This window comes from Trachypithecus francoisi, unplaced genomic scaffold (genome assembly GCF_009764315.1).
Source record: "Trachypithecus francoisi isolate TF-2019V2 unplaced genomic scaffold, Tfra_2.0 Lachesis_group15, whole genome shotgun sequence".
Taxonomy (NCBI): domain Eukaryota; kingdom Metazoa; phylum Chordata; class Mammalia; order Primates; family Cercopithecidae; genus Trachypithecus; species Trachypithecus francoisi.
Window position 1 is genome coordinate 59,750,916 of NW_022681460.1, and position 20,985 is coordinate 59,771,900.

Consider the following 20,985-nt stretch of genomic DNA (forward strand, 5'->3'; position numbering starts at 1 on the left):
TAAATAAAATAATAGAAATAACTGAGAGAAAAAAAAATAACTCTTGAGTGACCACATTCAAAGGTGAGTCAGGTCCCAAACTGCACCATTAACAAAGAGATCACCATTTATTATTACCTACTCTTAATATAGATAAAATCAGTCTTCTTTTCTGACCATATCTGGGGCTTTGCATTTTTTTATCATTATGACTCGTGTCAGGGAAATTCAAAGCAGCAATTTGAATGTTATTAAGCTTGCAAAGAAATAAATTCTATTATAGCATAAATACTGTGCTAGAAAGATAAATATTTCATAAATCTTCCAAGTCCATTTAACCTGAGGTCACATTCCAATTGGTGATGTTTTTGACAATGCAAGCTAACACCGGCAACAGAGAGTGGTAAAGTAAATGCTGGTGGTAAATGTTTCTTAATAGCAGGCTGCCAGGATCTGATTCAATTGTCTTGTGATAAATGTCCTTACAGTGGGAAAGAATACTTAAAGGAACAGGAACATGGCAGATGTTCTCACAGTAGAAAGGTGCTGCCACAGCCACCTCCACACTGATGGCAACACTCCTGAGAACAATGAAAAAGAGTGTTTAGATGTACCCACATCCTCCTTTGCCAAGTAGGCTACGGCAGTGACTGAGGCAGCGTGCTTAACCCAAAGAAAGAAGGTGCAGTGCCTCCCATGGGGTTTTATCAGAGCCCCAACGAAAAATACACCGTCAATGATGAGAGAGATCTTCAACCAAGGTTTTGGTACTGCAAGGAAACAGACACTCACTAGCACTGGCAGGACACCCAAAAGCCACACTCACTTACCTTCAGAGGCATGCAACAGACAATACTGTATTTCAAACACTCAAAGAATTTTAACAAAGTTGAATTTCAGTTCAAAGCCCTTAGGAACTACTTAGCTGGAGCTCTATTTAAAGACTTTGAGAAGAAACCTAGAAAAAAGTACACATGAGATTCTATTAGAGAAAGTTGCTACGGAAAAAAGAAAATTTGAGGAAACTTTTCAGTAAGTGCTATGGTTCTCTTGGATTAAAAGAAGGTGAAATTGAATATTATTCAGCCATAAAAAGGAATGAAGGATTGATTCATGCTACAACATGGATGAACCTTGAAAACATTATGCTAAGTGAAAGGAGCCAGACACGACAGGTTACACATTGTATTTTAATTTTTATATGAAACGCCCAGAATAGGGAAATCCATAGAAACAGAAAGTAGATTCATAGCTGCCAGGAGCTGGGGTTGGGGGATGGAGGATGAGGAGTGACTTCATTTGTTTTTTTTTATTATTTTTTTTTATTTTACTTTATTTTTGAGACAGAGTCTCGCTCTGTCACCAGGCTGGAGTGCAGTGGCATGATCTTGGCTCACTGCAACTTCTGCCTCCCGGGTTCAGGTGATTCTCCTGCCTCAGCCTCCCAAGTAGCTGGGACTACAGATGCACACCACCACGCCCAGCTAGTTTTTGTATTTTTAGTAGAGATGGGGTTTCACCATGTTGGCCAGGATGGTCTCTATCTCTTGACCTTGTGATCTGCCTGCCTCGGCCTCCCAAAGTGCTGGGATTACAGGCGTGAGCCACCGCGCCCGGCTTTGAGGAGTGACTTCTGATGGGTGTGAGTCTTCTTTTTTGAGGGGATAAAACTCTTGTGGAATTAGACAGCAGTGATGGTTGCACAATTTTGTGAATATACTAAAAACCACTTAATGGCACACTGTAAAAGGTAAATTGTATAGTATGTTAATTCTATTCAGTTTTTAAAAAAGAAGATAAGAAAGTCAGGGTAGATATTCCAGGGCAGAAGTCAGAATTAACAGCAAAACTCCACCATAAGAGGGTTGCAAAGAACTAAATCACAGGAAATATCTGGTCACATGACTGCAAGGTTAATGAAAAGCTGTAAGAACCATCAAAAAAGGAACAAGAACAGATAGTGAAGCTATGACCACAAACAACTGACCTTTCCCTGAACTGAGAAACTCCCAGATGATTACGAGAACTTTCTGATTGTCAGTCCCAACCCCCAGATAAGAATCCAGATAAGACAAGGGCTATCAGCAATCCGGTCACATCTAAATTTGCTTTACTGCAAGGTGAATTATAACTGGGTTTTACTCTATGAATATTAATAGATAAATCTTTAAAAGGAAAAAAAAAGCAGTTAAAATCTAAACATTTTTCCCTACATGAAAGGAAAAACAGGAAGACACAGTTCTATCTGTATGTGCCACTATGACCTCGTCCAAAGCACCAGAGGCTTGATGTGTCTCTATACCTTGATTTACCCAGCTGTGAAAGTAAAATGATAATAACACATCTCTGCTCCATCAGGGTGATGTGAGGGATAATTAATGTTTTTAAGGTTCTTTGTGATCTTTATATTGAGACAGCCTGCCATTATTATGAAGGCTTAACAAACACGTTCTCTACCGCAGTTAAGACCTGACTCTATTTAAGGAGGGAATGAGCCTGGCTGCAAAACCAAAATGGAATGTTTGATCCATTACTTTGCTTTTTTCAGTCCATAAAATTTTGGAGGAAATGTACACTCCTGTAGTCATTACATTGTCACTTCAATCACATTAAATACAAGAATTTTAGAGAGAGAAGGAAAACATTTTAAACTATTTTGCCTGATCTCTCATTTTAAGAGTCAAGAAAACAGTTACAGTAACCTGCCCAAGGTCACAGATGACAAAGCCAGGAACTAGAATCCATTTGAGACTTTATTTGACACCCATAGTCTTTTACAAATGTTACTATCCCCAAATTAAAACAACTCAGTGTCACTATTGGCCTATACTGGTGATATAAAAGTTACTGTTCTTAGGCTGGGCACGGTGGCTCACACCTGTAATCCCAGCACTTTGGGAGGACGAGGTGGGCAGATAACCTGAGGTCGAGTTCGAGACCAGCCTAGCCAACACGATGAAACCCTGTCTCTATTTTAAAAATACAAAAATTATCAGGGTGTGGTGGTACCTGCCTGTAGTCCCAGCTACATAGGAGGTTGAGCCAGAAGAATCACTTGAACCTGGGAGGCAGAGGTCGCAGTGAGCTGAGATCGCACCATTTGTCTGGGTGACAAAGCGAGACTCCATCTCAAAAAAATTTTTTTAATTAAAAAAAAAAAAAGAAGTTACTGTTCTTTGTTAGTTGTGGTTTTGGTTTAGCTGGCAAATTAACTGTCATGGACACCAATTAGCCCATTAAAACTGAAGAACGGCACAGACGTGGGCCAGCAGCTAGGCTCCATGGACTCCCAGGACATACAGCAGGACTCCAGAGCTGGGGCATGTGGTTCTCCACCACCACAGCTATGGGCCATCCCAGGGTGCCCTCCACACATGTGCCAGTGATGGAGACCTCGGCTCAAGAAAGTCTCGGCACCATTCCCTTGCCTCAGATTTATAAAGAAGAAATCTTGGAAGCCTCAAGATGTGTTCCAAGGATTCCTTTTACCCCCCATAATCCATTCTCAAGAACGTTGCCTTAACTTTCATTAAGAGATTTCTAACAACCTTCCTTTCACTCAATAGCTATTTACTCAATGCCTGCTATTTTTATCAAGAATTGTGCTGGCTGCTGTGTCTGAAACATCCTTTATACTCTTCAAAGTCCCTGTTTTCAAGGGATTGTCAGCAGTAGGTTAATTAGGACAGGCACACAGAGAGCTATATTGCAAGGCAACTTCCATATCAGGAATACAGACAAAATGTTTTCAGAGTTCAAAAGAGAAAGAGCCTACGATATCGCCAGTGCAACATGCAAGCAGCCCCATACTTCTCACAGACTACAATTGTAAAAGAGAAGCATGAAAGGTGAGTATTTAGGTTCTGTGAACTTCTACTCCCAAAGATCCCAAAAAATGATAAAACTTCTATTTATGCCACACCTTTTAAATATACCTAGCACATGCATTAATTTTCTCCTCTTTCCCCAGTGAACACATACTGACTTACTCAGTGATATGGTTTGGCTGTGTTCCCACCCAAATCTCATCTTGAATTGTAGTTCCCATAATCCCCACCTGTTCTGGGAGGGACCCACTGGGAGGTAATTTCATCATGGGCATGGTTACTTCCATGATGTTCTGGTGATAGTGAGTTCAAACGAGATCTGACGGTTTCATGAGGGGCTTTCCCCCTTTTGGTCGGCACTTCTGCTTGCTACTGCCATGTGAAGAAGGACGTGTTTGCTTCCCCTTCCACCGTGATTGTAAGTTTCCCGAGGCCTCCCCAGCCCGGTGGAACTGTGAGTCAATTAAACCTTTCTTACATAAATTACTCAGTCTCGGGTATGTCTTTATTAGCAGCATGAGAACAGACTAATACAGTCAAGGTCAAAGAACATCCACATGGAGCTAAAGTCTTACTGGCTGGACACACCTGGTGACTGGCATTTTGGAGTCATGGGTATTAAGGTTAGGAAAGCTAGGCTTCTTATCACCATTTTCAGTCCCCATTTTTCCTCAATCATTTGTATAAAATAATGACAAAATTCAACAAATGTTCAAATAATGTTGCTAATACTGCTATGCAAAGATGCCTACACTTCACAAAAGAATGACATGGCCATTCATCAACTGAAACATGAAAGACAGAATTAGATTCACAAATGGCAATTTAGGAGAAAATAACTAGTGTTTGGAAAGAAAAATGTTAAAATGTGGAGAATCACATGTCGTTTCATTCAGCAGTTTCCAAGTGCTTCACTGGGAAGTCTAGATTTGGTAGCAAGCCCACTGGGAGACTTCTGGAAGGAGGGGGCATCCTGCCACTCTAGAAAGTGTGGAACAGCACCTGCTCATCCCCCAGGGCAGCTGGCCAGAGCTCCTAGCAGAAGATACACAATAATTTTGCTAACAATTTCACATGCTTTTTTCCAAATAATCTTTTCCAGAGCTACCAACAAGTAACAAAATGGGATAATTTGAACTTTGTCACATTTTCCCATGACATGTTAAAGATGTTAACAGCCAAAAGCAAGAAAAGATAAAAGATAAATAGATTTATATGAGACTGGATAATTTATAAATAATCATAGCTGAGTATGGTAAGGCAGAAATAAATTTATGAGATACAACAGATCAGAACTAAATTGTCTGAAATGAAAGGAATTGATGTGCTACAATTTGTATTTCAAAGCCTATTGATTTCTTCTCCTATAAACAAATATGTGTTTTCCTTACCCTATGAGTCAACATCTTTAAATTACAGGTAACATGTCACTCAAATTTCCTCTCTTTCTCTTTATGTTGCTAATTTTGATGAATTTAATGGAATTTTCTAGATAGGTTTTCACTGTAAATTCATTTACCATTTAGAGCATCTTCTAGATAAGGTTATTAAGATTCCCAATCATAGAGTAACCCCCAACATCATCCAATCGAGAGAAAAGACCAATGCCTTTTAAAATTTCCCCCCTTTCTCTTTCTGTTGTTAATTTTGATGCCTCTTGTGGAATTTTATTGATGGGTTTTCATCTCAAAACGGTTTTGGAAGCAGGTGAAATATTCAACATGAACAGAGGTTAAATACAAGGAGTTCCTAAACCAATTCCTCATCTTTCCCCAAAGCTGCTCCACACTCATCTTCCTATTTTAACTGATGGAAACTCCAACCTTCCAGATGCTCAGGCCAAAACCTGGGGGTCACCCCTGATCCCTCTCCTTTCAGTCTCTGGCCGAGCTCTGTTGGCTCTACTGCCACTGCCACCACCCCAAGCAGACCCCACCCCCTCACCTCTCTCCAGGGTGATAGCAAAGCCTCTGTTCTACCACTGCCTCCCTTGAGTCTATTTTCAACAACACTGAGGGATCCTTACCAATCACTCGTTAGATCATGTCACTTCTCTGCTCAAACGTAGGCAACGGCTCTTCCCTTCCCTCCAATAAATGGACCTCACAATGCTCTTTGAGGCCAGCCTGATCTGGCCTGATTGGGCCTCACACTTCCTCTGGGCCTCACCTCTCACTGCTCTGCTCTTCCCTTGCCCTTCCAGGCACACCTGCCGAAAAACAGGCCACATCAAGGCACGTGTGATTGTTCCCTCAGCCTGGAAGGCTTTGCCCCCTGACGGCCACGTGGCCCCATCCTTGACCTCCCACAAGCCTATGCTTCTAGGTGCCCATTGTTCCGGCCTGCCCTGTGCACAACTGCAACCAGCCTGGTCCCTACTCCCCATCCCTCCCATCCTGATCAATTTTCATTCCATCACACTTATCATCTGTGAGTACATTACATAACTTATTAATTGTGAAGTTCCTGCTTACTCTGTATGTCCACACACTAAAATACAAGTAAGCTCCATGTGGGCAAGGAGGCTTTTTTACCTACTGTGTTCCTGTTTATCTCTAGCACTCCTAGATCAGCGCCTGATACAACAGGCAGTAACTAAATATTTGTTAAACCAAAGAAAAGTAAAATGAGAGAAAAATATTTTTCTCCAGAGATCACTGGTTTCTTAGCTTGGCCTCAGTGTGTTCTTCACAGGTGATGGGTACCTAACATGGGGTAAAAAAATTGCAAATCTCATGTCATGGACCTAATGTACGTGCCTGAATTCAGGATTAAGTATGGAAGTTCATTTCCCACCTTGAAGGCAAAAAATTCTCAAATTATTTGCACCCAGATTCAACCTCAAGGTATAAACAAAGCCACAGCTCCCTTCTTAGCTACAAGTTTTATTTTGCACACCTCAAATAAGCCACATTTTAGATATAACATAAGCCTTAGAATCTTGTTGAAAAATAAAGTTAATGTTTGTATTAATCCATTCTCAGGTTGCTAATAAAGATAAACCAGAGACTGGGTAATATATAAAATAAAGAGGTTTAAATGACTCACAGTTCCGCAGGGCTGGGGAGGCCTTAGGAAACTTACAATCATGGTGAAAGGAGATGCAAACATGTCTTTCTTCACATGGTGGCAGCAAGAAGAATCAGTGCTCAGCAAAGGGGGAAGCCCCTTATAAAATGATCAAATCTCATGAGAACTCACTCACTATCATGAGAACAGCATGGGGGAACCTGCCCCCATAATTCAATTACCTCTACCTGGTTCCTCCCATGACACGTGGGGATTAAGGGAACTATAATTCAAGATGAGATTTGGGTGGGAACACAGCCAAACCATGTCAATGTTGAAATGTTTAAAGTGGAAGACCTGGGGTTTTCTTCTTTTTCATACTCTGAGTCCTGTTGTTCCTATATCCTCTACTCATTTGTTCAAATGTTCAAGCAAACATTCTTGAATGACTCTACTTATGTGCCCAGTGATTTATTGGTGTCAAATACAAGACAGAGTCCCTGTAAAAAAAAAAAAAAAAAAAAAGGAGGACAGAGTATCGCCTGCTACCTATGTGCTCTGAGGGAGGGAAGGGCAGGGACTGCCTGCCACACTGTGCCACCCACCTCTCAGCCCATTGCTGCCTGGCCACCATTCATCATCTCTTAGGGGACTAGCAGCAGCTGCAGTGCGCTTCCCTGGCTGGCACTGGGGCTGCCTGTTTTTCTAACCTACGAATCTGACCCACCACACCCTGATCATCTTTTCCCTGTGGATCTTTACATCCAGGCTTCTCGCAGCTCCCTGGACCCTTTGTCAACCGGCCCCCTCACCTGTCTCACCCTACCTTCTCCTCTTCTCCATTTGCACCTGAGTCTCCAACCGTCTGGGTTACTCACACACCTCCCCAGAGCTAGACAGCCCCAGCCTCCTCCCAGCTTCTCTGCACCTGGAATGCTCTATGCCCCCTCATCTACCTTCTCATTCTCTAGGGGTTAACACAGGTGAGACCCTCCCTGGAGAGCAGCCCTCTGTGCTACTCTCGAGTTTTCTGCTCCTCTGTGTTGCTGCTCTGTATGTATCGGAACAGCCCTTCTCCAGGTGTGGTCTGTAGAGGGGTCACTGAGACCCTTCCAAGGAGTCCACAAGTTGAAAATTATTTTCTGAAAAATGTCAAATGGCATTTGCCTTTTCCTTTCTGAGGACACGTGCATTGATGGTGCAAAGGATCTGCTGCTGTCTCAGCACAAACAAGGCAGGAACACCAAACTGCGCTCAGCACTATCACGCTCTTCATTGCTACACTCTTACATTTAAAAATGCACCAGTTTCACTTAAGAATGTCCTCAATGGAGCAGCAAAAATTGGTAATTGTCCTAAATCTCCACCCTTGGAACCTGTTCAGGAAGCACACTTACAACTCACCAGCTGCATACCCAGGCACAATCGTAGCACTGAGGAAAAACATACGTACAACTGTGTTGGGAGCTGAACTAACTGCTTTTTTTCAAGAACCACAATTTTTATTTGGAAAATAAAGGTGAGAAAAAAACATTTTCTTTAAAAGGAACAAAATGAGCCTGACAGTATTGGTAGATATAATTCAAACTGTCCAACAAAAATCAGAACCTTGGAAAATTTGTATCTGACACCATGAGCTTCCCAATACTTTTCCAATAAGATCTGAGTGTAATTTTTTTTTTTTGAGACAAGGTCTCGCTCTGTCACCCAGGCTGAGTGGAGTGGCACAATCATAGCTCCCTGAAGACTCAACCTCCTAGGCTCAAGCAATCCTCCCACCTCAGCCTCCCGAGTAGCTGGGACTATAGGCACAAGCCACCATGCCCAGCTAATTTTTTATTTTTTGTAGAGATAGGATCTCCCTACATTGCCCAGGTTGGTCTCGATCTCCTGGCCTCAAGCCATCCTCCTGCCTCAGCCTCCCAAAATCCTGGGATTATAGGTGTGAGCCACTATGACTAGTCTGAAAGTGATTTTTAATACTGTGAAATGAAATGTCCACATTTGGAAGATCTACATAACTTAGTGATCCCATATTTCCAAATAAACAAGGCATGTTATGAAATCACGCCTGAGTAAAAGATCTATTCCAAGTGCAAGACAGGCCAATGAATTTTAATGACACCAAATAAGAAAACTCCACCAATAATGCCTCAGGTTCCACATGGCAACCAACGTTGAAGAAATGGCCACTTGTTGAGTTTTGGGGCACTATGAAAGAATATCCACAGTTGTCCGAAAGGAGTATCAAAATACTCCTCCCTTTTCCAACTACATTTATCTGTATAAGAATGAATTTTCTTTAAATAACTTCCACCAAAGCAATACACTGCAACAGACTGAATGCAGACGCTGATATGAGAATCTAGCTTTCTTCTATTAAGATGCACATTAAAGAAATTTGCAAAAATGTAAAATAAGGCTACTCTTCTAAGTTTTTTTTTATTTTTGGTTTGAGGAGACATTTCATTAAAAGTATGTTTATTGTGTTTACATAAAAATGGATCCACTATTGTTATGTTAAAATAAACAAACATTTTGGACATTTCTCAGTTTACATTTCTAATACAGTCATTATCAATAGATATAGATGTAGCCCGCATTAACTAAAGCTCTTTGGGGCCCTCAATAATTTGTAATAGTAAAGGGTCCAGAAAGAGATCGACATGTCCGAGAACTGTAAAACCAATGACAATGGTGGATTATGACTGCTGTCTGTACACACGTCTGCCTCCAGACCATAGCACCCCGAATACCAGAACTGTGGTTTTTTTCATGTTTGTATTTCTGCCATCAAACATGGTGCTTGACACATAAACTCAGTTTATTACCTTACAGTTCTGAAATCTGAAGACTAAGGCCACAGGGCTGTATTCTATCTGTAGGCTCTAAGGGAGGACCCTTTCCATCCCTTTTCCAAATTCTAGAGGCTGCCTGCTTTCCTTGGCTTGTGGCTGCCACCTCTCTCCCTCCCTCATCACATTTACCTCTCTGATTCTGACCCTCCTCCCTCCAATAAGGACCCCTGTGATTACACTGGGCCCCCTACATAATCCATGAAAATCCATCCCCCATCTCAAGATAATTAACTTATTCACATCTTCAAAGTATTTTGAAATTTAAAATCTCTTTTGCCATATTCACAGGTTCTGGGGATTCGAATGTGGACATGTTTGGGATGGGCCATTATTCTGTCCACCACAGCCATGTTCTAAGGCAATGGAGTAAAAACAAGGCAGAAAAATACCCCACTATTTTCCCCAATTTTTGTTGTTCTTGTTGTTGTTTTTTATGAGACAGAGTCTCGCTCTGTCATCCAGTCTGGAATGCAGTGGTACAATCTTGGCTCACTACAACATCCACCTCCTAGGTTCAAGCGATTCTCCTGCCTCAGCCTCCCAAGTGATAGCCTGAACTACAGGTGTGTGCCACCACACTCAGCTAATTTTTGTATCTTTAATAAAGACAGGATTTCACCATGTTGTGCAGGCAGGTCTTGAACTCCTGAGCTCAAATGATCAACCTGACTCAGCCTCCCAAAGTCCTGGGATTACAGACGTGAGCTATCACACCCAGCCAATTTTCCTCAATATTTAGAATTCTTCAGGCCAGGATGAGAAAGAAACTAAGAACAATGATGACCTCTGGAAGAGACACTGCACGGCTAAGAACTGGGTAGGAGGAATGTATCTATATATTCAACAAACATTTACATGGCCTTTACTATGTGCCAGGCAGTATCTAGTGCTTTCCAAATATTAGTCCGTTGCTCCCACAAAAATCCTAGACCATTTTACAGTTGCAAAAACTAAGCTTTCAGGTTAAGTGACTTGCCCAAGGTCATACAACTAGTGAGTAGGAGAGGCTAGAGCCAGGACCTGAACCAGGTCATCAGATGGTATCCATGCTCTTCACCACTGCCTGATGTAGCTTGGGGGAGTTAGCTGTCACTGTTTACCCTTCTACACTGCTGGCATTTCGTACCATGCACATGTATTACCAATCTGAAAAAGTGAAGATAATGTTACAATACAGTTATCTCTAAACATGAGAGTAGGAAGAAGATTATCACACTTGGTCCTTCCCAATGATCTCACTTCCTTCATAGGCAGGAATAAAGTGAGAAATACAATTCACTTTCAAGCCCCTTACAAAAGAAGGGGAAAAAAATAGAAACACAAACAAGCACCATTTGGCAGCCAGTACTCATAACACCGACAGGAAAGTGAGATCTTTTTTTTTTTCCTTATGTAACAGGCTGTAAAGTTTCCTCTTCTCAGCAGCCAATGGTTTCATAGAACTACTGCTTCAGAGAGAGTTGGCTCACTCTACCTTCATAGGAGACCTGCCTGGCATCCCAAACTCTCAAATGTCTATCAAGAGTGGCAGAGCTAACACATATTTCACACAGTGTGCTTCAGAGAACTTCTGTAGATTTTTATCTGAAAGATGTATTTATATTTAATGTTCAGAGAGAAAAGCCAAGATTGATTTTTCCTCAAAATGCTGGGAATGTTTATTTAACAGTTCTCCTCCTGACCCTCATACTGCCTGGTCCTCTTTGTCATGGGCTGTCCCCTCCCCACCAGCTGCCCCTGTCACAGGCCAGCAGGGTGTTATTCCATCTACCTCACCCTTAAAGGGGACCGGTGAGGACCACACTTTAGTGGAGATGGCTTCCCAATGCTGAGGAAGACTTAGGTTTTACAGAGAACATATGGGTGTTCCTTTATTCACTCTTTACTCTAAAACATTTGAGTATTTATTTTATAAGGGACTTCTGATCATTCAACACAACAATACTCTTAAGATCCAAAGGAATGAAGCCAGAGTGGTGGGATGAGAGAGGTGACAGGCAGGGGCAAGCTTTTCAAGTCACACACACTCCAGTGGCCATCAAATGAGCAGATAAGTTCTCCATATTTTATAGAAGGCAGGGGGAAGTAGTAACACAATACTCATTAGTTAGTTCATTAGCTAGTAGGTTTTTCAGATGCATGCAATGATATGTTATAAATTCCTGGAATTCAGTGTTTTCTACAATCTGGTCCCAATAGACTTTCCAACCTTTCTTCCCATGACCTCTACATGCAGCCTGTCTTCAAGCTTGCTTGCTCTATGTGAAATGCCCTTCACTCCACCACCACGACACACCTCCAGGTCCACGGCCTGTCCATCTGCAGTGCGGAGATCAAGCACAAACCCTTTCAGAAACTGTCCTCTGACGCTGCGAATGAGAGCCCTGTGCCTTGCTTCTGAGTGCCTTTGCTCTTGTAAAACAGAAAAATTAGTGGGAATCCCACCTCTGACCTCTAATTCTCTTCATTGCAAATGTTTGTTTTCTTTGGAGCCAGGAATTATTTACAAGTGTTTTCCAATTCAACTATGAGCTTCTTGAGAGTATGAAATAATGTGTAATTCACCTCTATGTACCTTTGACATTTCACAAAAGGTTATCTGTTCAACGTACAAGTGAATAAATAAATGACTGAGAATAAGAAAAAGAGAATCAAACAAAACTAAGTTTTATAAGGAAATTAGTATCCCAGGATCTTAATTTTTTCCACCACTAACAGAAAGCCACACGCTCACTTCCACACTGATGGAAATGAAACCAATCTTCAGCACAGACACAACAAACTCGTAATTCTGAGACCGAAGTTCTGTGTACTGGTAAAGCCAGTATTTCCCAATCAGATTGTTTTCTGATTTAAAAAAAAAAAAAAAAGTACCACTCATCTTTAGGAACACTAATATGTTTTTACATCTGGAAATCTGGGGTGTCAGCCAGCCAGACTCAGTAATAGCAGTTTTACACACAAACAGAGCATTCTCTGAGCTAAATGCTGTTAGTCATCCCAAACAGGCTACGGAAGCCAAAATGCCCTCACTCTCATCAACAGGAAATAAGTGGGTTTGCCACATCAGAGCTGGCTCTATAATTCTTTTCCCTGGTGAGAAGCTATATAATGGGCACATACATTCCCAAGAGCAATTCATTCCAAAGAGCAAATTTACATCTAAGTGGCTTCTGGTAGCTTGAGACTCTACACTACTCACAGCAATTTTTAAAAAGAATGATTCAAAGGGGGCGTGGAGGCTAAAAAAGAACCTCAGGCTGCAATTACCTTCATCATCTGGTAAGCATGTGTCGGATTTATATCGTCTAAATGGAAGGAAAACATAGGTCTTTTCTATTTTGTCCTCTACTAAATATACCTCCAATCCTAACAAGGTAGGATTAATGGCTGTTTATAGATGGAGAGTTCATTAATGCAACAAGTTCAATGTTTACATAAAGACTTTGTTCAGAAACTCTATGCCCAATGAGACTTTCTTAAAAGCTGCTGGAATGTTTCAAAAGATGGCAAACACTAGAAAAGGGATTTTCATACATAAATCACAAATACGGCATTAACAGGATCCCAGTATAAATAGGTCTGGCCCGCCCAATCCCTTCAATGGTCACCTTGTTGGCTCTAAAATAACACTGGCCTCTTTGGGGAATTCCAGTGGTAAAATTAATTCTCTCTATAAAGTTTTTACAGACGATATTTCCACTCAAGTCAAATACAGCCTATGGACATTTCCTCTCTCCACTGTGAATAACTAGAACAGAAATTTAAGCCCTTCAAGGCAAAATCAAACGGTCATTCATTTCTTAGGAAGCAGAGGAACTTCATACTGAACCCTCACCAATTCTCCATATATTCCTGTCTCTTCTGCTCCTCACAGAGCATCACAGGCATAGTGGAGTGAAGCTGGAAGATCTTTGCTTCCTAGTGTAAATGATTTGCCAAATGGAACATGGTGTCTTCCAAGCATGGACTGAGCAACAAATGAGGTGAGCTAAGAGTCAACTGCCTGCATGCTGAGCACACGAGGGAAGACAATGGTGGAGGTTTGGAACACACGATTCCTAAGAACACACATGCGCAACAGCAATCATGTACTGGGAACTTTACGCATATTATCTCATTCCATCCTCAAACCTCAGCATACAGGAAACAGTAAGTCCTACTGCTCCATTTCAGGCCACTCTTTTAGACTAATGGCCAACGGGCAGCGGGAGTGCTCACACCAGCCCCAGGGCTGCTCTCCAGGCAATGCAGGCTAGAGAGGCTGGCTCTCCAGAGCTGCTTTCCTCACCTGCACAGGTTAAAAATGGGGCTTGCGGCTGGGCGCGGTGGCTCACACACGTAATCCCAGCACTTTGGGAGGTGGAGGCTGGCAGATCACCTGAGGTCGGGAGTTCGAGGCCAGCCTGACCAACATAGAGAAACCTCATCTCTACTAAAAATATAAAATTAGCCAGGCATGGTGGTGCATAACTGTAATCCCAGCTACTCGGGAGGCTGAGGCAGGAGAATCGCTTGAACCAGGAAGTGGAGGTTGCAGTGACCCGAGACCACACCATTGCACTCCAGCCTGAGCAACAAGAGCAAAACTCCATCTCAAAAAAACAAAAGCGGGAGGAGCCGGAGCGGGGGTGGCGGGGGAAGAGGGCTTGCACTGTCCCAAGCCTCCTGCAGGAGATGCACCGACAGCAAAACCCTGGAGTCTACATTTTCTTTAAGCTCAGCAGGTTGAGTCCTGGGCACTAGGAAGTTTGAGAGCCATTTTCCTAAACATTATTTGTATCAATGAATGTCAAATACTGCAAGGATGCTTCTTTTCTAGAAAAGCAGAACCTTAATAGCAACCCACAAGCAACCCCCTAGCTTCCTGGGACCTGCCACTGTGACTAACACCTCTTTCAGTTAAAGATTGATTAGATACAGAGATACAGACAGAGACAGGGTTTCCCTCCCCCACTTGAAACTGATCAAGAGATAAAGGTTAACCAACATAAACTTCAGGACATGACTGAAAGCCCTGAACTCTTGTTCCCAGGGTCCCCTGCCCCCCAACATTTTAAGTGCTCAACAGGGGGCTATAAATATTCCGTTTGGGTGGTCAACATAAGCCCAAACAAGTACTTAAGGCTTTCCTTTTCATCTACCTTCTGATATTCTTATAATTTCTATTTTTAAAAAAACAGGTCTTTCCCAGAGAGCCAACCATTTGGTTTTTATAGCAAGGAAAGGATTGGCTTCTCTGGAAAAGCAAACAGAACTTTCCTTCTTTTCAAGTACATGGTTGCCTTCTAGCAATGCCAAGGGAACATGAAATTTAGGGAAAGGCAGGCTCTCAAATGGCTGGCCACTGCTAAGTTATATTTCAAAGTTGTATTAAAAACTGTTTTTCAAAGTCATTTAAATTTTTTATTTCTGTAAATTTTAACTTTTTTAGTTAAAAAATGGGATTACTGTTTTCTAATTCATTGCAAAAGCAAATCAAGGTAATTTTTAATAAAACAGGAAGCTGCAAAGGAGAGCGAGGAGGAGGAGAAGCACGTTTTCAGAATTCCTGCCAAGTAAAACACTGGGCTGAACATGCCACAGACAGGAACTCCCCCAAACTCACAGGGCCCACAGGGGCAGGGGAGAAACGTTATCCTCTGGATGAGAAAAGGGAGGCTCAGCATCTTCATTCGGACTCCCCCAAAAGCAGAGTCTGAGCCAAGGACTCGGGTACAGAAGTGTATTTGGAAGGTAACCCTAAGATTCCCAAAGGAGGGGGCAGGGACAGTGAGGCAGGAAGGGCAGGAAGCCCATGGAAGGTGTGAAAGCGAGGATGCTATGGGCAGCTGGGGCTCATTCCAGGGCCCATCTGCAGAGCTGTGTGGACTGCCCCTCAGGACTGTTTCCACCTGGGTAAAGAGGTAGTATCCAGGGGTAGTATCCACCAAAGCCCAGAACTCCCTGGGTGAGTCAAAAAACCCGTACAGGGCAGCCCAGGACCCAAACCCACGTCTGACTCAAAACCTGTATGCTTGTTACCATGCCACCTCTCAGAGTTTCCACAAACATAGGCTTCTCTTGCCATTCAGATGTTGCATATGAATGAGAGACCTGGCCTTTTTTCACTTTTACCTTTTAATTTACCCACCTACCCTTATTTTCTTGTCCCCTCAACCTTCAAAATGGAAGACTTCCTTCTGAGATGTTTGCCCACAGGCATTTAACTTCCTTCACAAGCAACGTAACTATCTCAAAAAGAAAAAGAAAAGTCTAAGTTTGTGGTGTCTGGGGAAGGAGTCTGCTGGGGCTGTTTTTTCCAGCACAAGCAACATCACTATGGAACAGCCACCTGGAGCTTAGGAGAGGGGAGGAATGGTAAAGCTCAGGGCAGAGGCGGGTGGGGCGCTGCCTGGGAGACTGTCACACGCAGACAGCAGAGTCTTGCCAGGACACCAGGAAAGGGTTAGTGGCTCCCACTAGGCTGATAGTGGAAGAACCTGCAAGGTTCCATCAGGAGGCATGATGTGGACAAGCACCGTGCCTGCCTGGCTAACTAAGCTCTTTGTCCACACAGACATAGGGTATAAAGGATTAGACAGTCCCAATGGCTGCCTAAGATGAGTAATAGAATAGCGGTTTAACAGATCCAGGACTGCCTCTTTATTCTGTTTCCCTGGTGAAAATAAATAAATAAATAAATAAAAGTGGCTTAACTCACCTGCTTGATCCTTACTTTAAAAAAAAAAAAAAAAAACTAAAAAGTAAAGAAAAACAGCCGGGCGCGGTTGCTTACACCTAGTAATCCCAGCACTTTGGGAGGCTGAGGGGGGTGGATCGCTTGAGGTCAGGAGTTCAAGACCAGCCTGGCCAACATGGTGAAAACCCGTCTCTACTAAAAATACAAAAATTAGCCAGGTGTGGTGGCACAGTCCTGTAGTCCCAGCTACTTCGGAGGCTGAGGCAAGGGAATCGCTTGAAACCAGGAGGTGGAGGTTGCAGTGAGCCAAGATTGCACCACTGCACTCCAGCCTGGGTGACAGAGAAGAAAGATTCTGTCTCAAAAAAAAAAAAAAAAAGGTAAACTTGCCCCTTTCTCTGCTTTCTATAGGAATTCATTCCCGCAAGTACCAAAAGTATAGCCTTTGTGGTAATTTCTTATTATGATAAAATACATAGAGACATAACACAGGTAGTGAATGTATCCCTCAAGAGTAATGAATCCAACAAATGGACACATGCATGTATTATATGGAATACTCAGACCCATAACAGAAGCCCAGGGTAGCTGAATGATGGCCCTAATATACCCAAGTAATTAATAAGTTCCATCATAATTTTTGTTTTATGACATTCACTTTTATATGCCAATAGTCCATTTAATGGCATTTTAAATTAGAGGAAGGCCCCAAGAGAGAAGGAAAAAGCACGCGATACCTTATTGAATCACAAATCTTACCATCTGATTTTTTAATTCCAAAAATGACCTAATAAACTTCCTTTATAATTAAATCAATCCTAACAACTTCTCTTTGGTGTTTTTCATTCATTTTTGGTAATCATGCAGAGATTTCAATTGGAAATCCATTATTATCGTAATTAAGTATAAAAATTGCTCTGTGCTCTCCCAGGAAAAAGACCCCACACTTGGTCTCCTGTGGAGCTTGACCCAGGCTCTCCAGAGGTATAAAGCAAAACTACTGGTTTTCAGTACCCTCATTTACTTGACTGCAGTGCATGAAATACACATAAATGATAAACTCAAAACTTCAGACCTTCAAATGATTTCCTCATATGGAAGTCTTATTGTGAGAAAAATATGCTGGCACACAGTTTTTCATTTTCACAAAGTTTTAAAATTCATGACCTACATTAAAAGTTTGCTATTTACTGGCCAGGCACAGTGGCTCATGCCTGTAATCCCAGCACTCTGGGAGACCGAGGCAGGTGGATCACCTGAGGTCAGGAGTTTGAGACCAGTCTGGGCAACATGATGAAGCCCCACCTCTACTAAAAATACCAAAATTAGCCAGGCATGGTGGTACACGCCTGTAATCTCAGCTACTCAGGAGGTTGAGGCACGAGAATCTCTTGAACCCAGGAGACAAAGGTTGCAGTGAGCCAAGATCAAGCCACTGCACTCCAGTCTGGGCGACAGAGTGACGCTCTGTCTCAAAAAAATAAAAATAAAAATAAATTTTAAAAAAGAAAGTTTGCTGTTTATTAAGAAAGTAGTACTTAACAAAAGATATAACTGAACTGAAATGCACAGGCTGTTCTAAGAGCCCAACAGATTACTGCAAAATGGCTATGCCTTGGATTCAATCAAATAAGAAAAATCTTTCCACTATGGCATTTACGCAGGATTTCATCTGCCTTCAATCACAGAGCAACTACAAGACTAAACATCATGGGTGATTTTTAAAGAGTCCGTGATGTTTTAAAAATGTTATTTTGTGCAAAAATAATTATTTTCTATTTTCATGAAAGCGCTATAATTACTAAAATGCATGAAATTTTGATAAAATCTACTCCAGTTGGCATCTGTGTTCTTCTAATAAATTAGAAAACATTCTTTGAACAGCTTAAATAATCTGAGTTTGCAAGCAAAATTACAGCCTAAAAATATTGGCTGTTGATACCAGCAGTTAAGATGGAAGTCAGAACAAAGCCTTACCATTGGCTGTATTCTTTTTAAAGTTATCCAGGAATTCCTCCAGCAGTTGAGACTGGTTAGGAGGGGGTAGCAGACTCTTCTGGTCCCTGGAGAACAGGTCACTGTCTGACCAGGATGTACACAGGGTGGCTTTTGTGTCCGGAGGCCGGGCAATCAGAGTGAGTCCGACGCTCTTCTCAGAAAATAGAGCCTCCATCTGCTTGAGGTCAAGATCAGACACAGCTTCCCCATTTAAGGTCATGATCTCATTGCCCTTTCTCAGCCCTGAGAAAAAGGAAGGAGAAACAGAAAAAAAGAGAGAGGGATTACTGTGAGAAATATTTTAAGATGAAAGAAGGCTGCAAACTCAAACCATGTACTCCTAGGGACTGTTTTGTTTGTCGCTTTCTTCAAAGAAAGTGCCAGCCGGGCACAGTGGCAGGTGCCTGCAGTCCCAGCTAATCAGGAGGCAGAGGTGGGAAGATCACTTGAGCCCAGGAGTTTGAGGCCAGTCTGGGGTGATATAGCAAGACTCCCTCTTTTAAATAAGAAAAACAGAAAAGAATTAAAGGGCCAAAATGTATAGTATTTAGATGCCACTAAGAGCAAAACAAATGTTAGCTGTCTCACAGCTACTATTAGAAAAAACAGTTTGAAAGAGAAACAACTTAAGAACCACTCATTCATTGTTTTTTCTAATATTTTTCTAGTGTTCCCATGTTAACTCTGTTCCATCAGTGTCTGCCTGTCTGTCTCACACTCTCTTCCTCCTTCCCTCTGTCTATATATATGTATACACTTTCTGTCTTTTAAACACACACACATGCTCTCTCTATTTATAGGCATATGCATTTCTTTCTTTTCTCTCTCTCTCTCTGTCTTTTTTTTTTTTTTTTTTTTTTTGAGACGGAGTCTCGCTCTGTTGCCCAGGCTGGAGTGCAGTGGTGCAATCTCGGCTCACTGCAAGCTCCGCCTCCCGGGTTCACGCCATTCTCCTGCCTCAACCTCCCGAGTAGCTGAGACTACAGGCGCCCACCACCACTCTCGGCTTTTTTTTTTTGTATTTTTAGTAGAGACAGGGTTTCACCATGTTAGCCAGAATGGTCTCGATCTCCCGACCTCGTGATCCGCCCGCCTCAGCCTCCCAGAGTGCTGGGATTAGAGCTGTCAGCCACTGCGCCCGGCTTCTCTCTGTCCTTTTTTATGGAGGCAGGAGTCTCACTGTATCTCCCAGGCTGGTCTTGGACTCCTGGGCTCAAACAATCCTCCCATATTCCCACCTCAGCCTCCTGAGCAGCAGGGTTTATGGGAGTGAGACGCTGTGTTTGGTCACATTTCCAATTAAATTCTTAGGTTTACTTTCTTTAAAATTTCAAGAGAAACCTTTTTCTGACAAAACTGTATGAAGAAACATTCACTAGCCAGGCTGTATTCCACAGTTGCAAATTAAGAGGGAACAGAGGCACGGTGTGCCACACGGACCTTCCCCATATGCCAGGCCATCGGGAAGAACGTCGCTTATAAATATCCGGCTGAGATGCTGATGCTCATCCACCTGCGCTGTAACTGCAAACCCTAGGAATGAAAATAAAAGGAAAAAGCAAGTCTCAACCCACCATACTCAGTTTCTCCAACCACATCGGCAGTATCTCCTTGAACATATTTTCTTGTAAGTACAGTATGTTGAGAAAGTCTAAATTACAACTATTTTGAAAGTACAAATATCTTGCAGGGTCTACCCTGCAAGAAAAATGTCAGACAAGAGGCTTAAGAAATATAAAAACAGGCCGGGCGCAGTGGCTCAAGCCTGTAATCCCAGCACTTTGGGAGGCCGAGACGGGCAGATCACGAGGTCAGGAGATCAAGACCATCCTGGCTAATACAATGAAACCCAGTCTCTACTAAAAACTACAAAAAACTAGCCGGGCGACGTGGCAGCGCCTGTAGTCCCAGCTACCTGGGAGGCTGAGGCAGGAGAATGGCGTGAACCCGGGAGGCGGAGCTTGCAGTGAGCTGAGATACGGCCACAGCACTCCAGTCTGGGTGACAGAGCAAGACTCCGTCTCAAAAAAAAAAAAAAAAGAAATATAAAAACATAACTTTTATTCAAAAGGTGAGACCATGCAGCCACGTGCATAACAGCATAATTCACAATAGCCAAGGGGTGGAAATAACCCAACTGTCTGTCAATGGACGAATGGATAAGCAAAATGTGATCTATGCATACAGTGGAATATCATTCAGTCTTACAAAGGAAAAAGATCTTGGCATATGCTACAATTTGGGTGAACTTTGAGGAGAATATGCTAAGTAAAATAAGCCAGTCACAAATAGACAACACAGTATAATACTATTTATATGAGTAGCTAGAGCAGTCAACTTCAGAGAGGTAGAAAGTATTAATAGAACGGTGGTTGCCAGGGGAATTCCGAGAGATACAAAGTATTAAACTGGTGGTTGCCAGGGGCCAGGGGGAGGACAGTATGAGCAGTTCGTGTTAAATAGGTACAGAGTTCAGTTTTACAAGCTGAAAAGATTTGTAGAGATAGATGATGGTAGCACAACATTGTGAATGTACTTAACATCACAAAACGGTACACCTAAAAGTGATCAAGACAATAAACTTTATGTTATGTGTCTATTACCACAATAAAAAATTTAGAAACAAATTTAA

The 20,985-nt window shown here is 42.3% G+C and overlaps 1 protein-coding gene across 3 annotated transcripts in view; it reads right to left on the reverse strand.

Annotated features, from left to right (window-relative positions):
* Positions 1 to 20,985, reverse strand: part of TIAM2 (TIAM Rac1 associated GEF 2) — a 171,824-nt gene that overhangs the window by 57,952 nt on the left and 92,887 nt on the right. For 2 of the 3 annotated variants that reach the window (XM_033234971.1, XM_033234976.1), the window contains 2 exons: positions 19,794 to 19,886; positions 18,333 to 18,596 (listed from right to left, as the gene is read on the reverse strand). In XM_033234971.1, the coding sequence (XP_033090862.1) occupies positions 18,333 to 18,596; positions 19,794 to 19,886 (357 nt within the window). Of the gene's footprint in view, positions 1 to 809; positions 902 to 18,332; positions 18,597 to 19,793; positions 19,887 to 20,985 lie in introns of those variants that run through there. The other variant, XM_033234974.1, reaches the window with a different exon arrangement.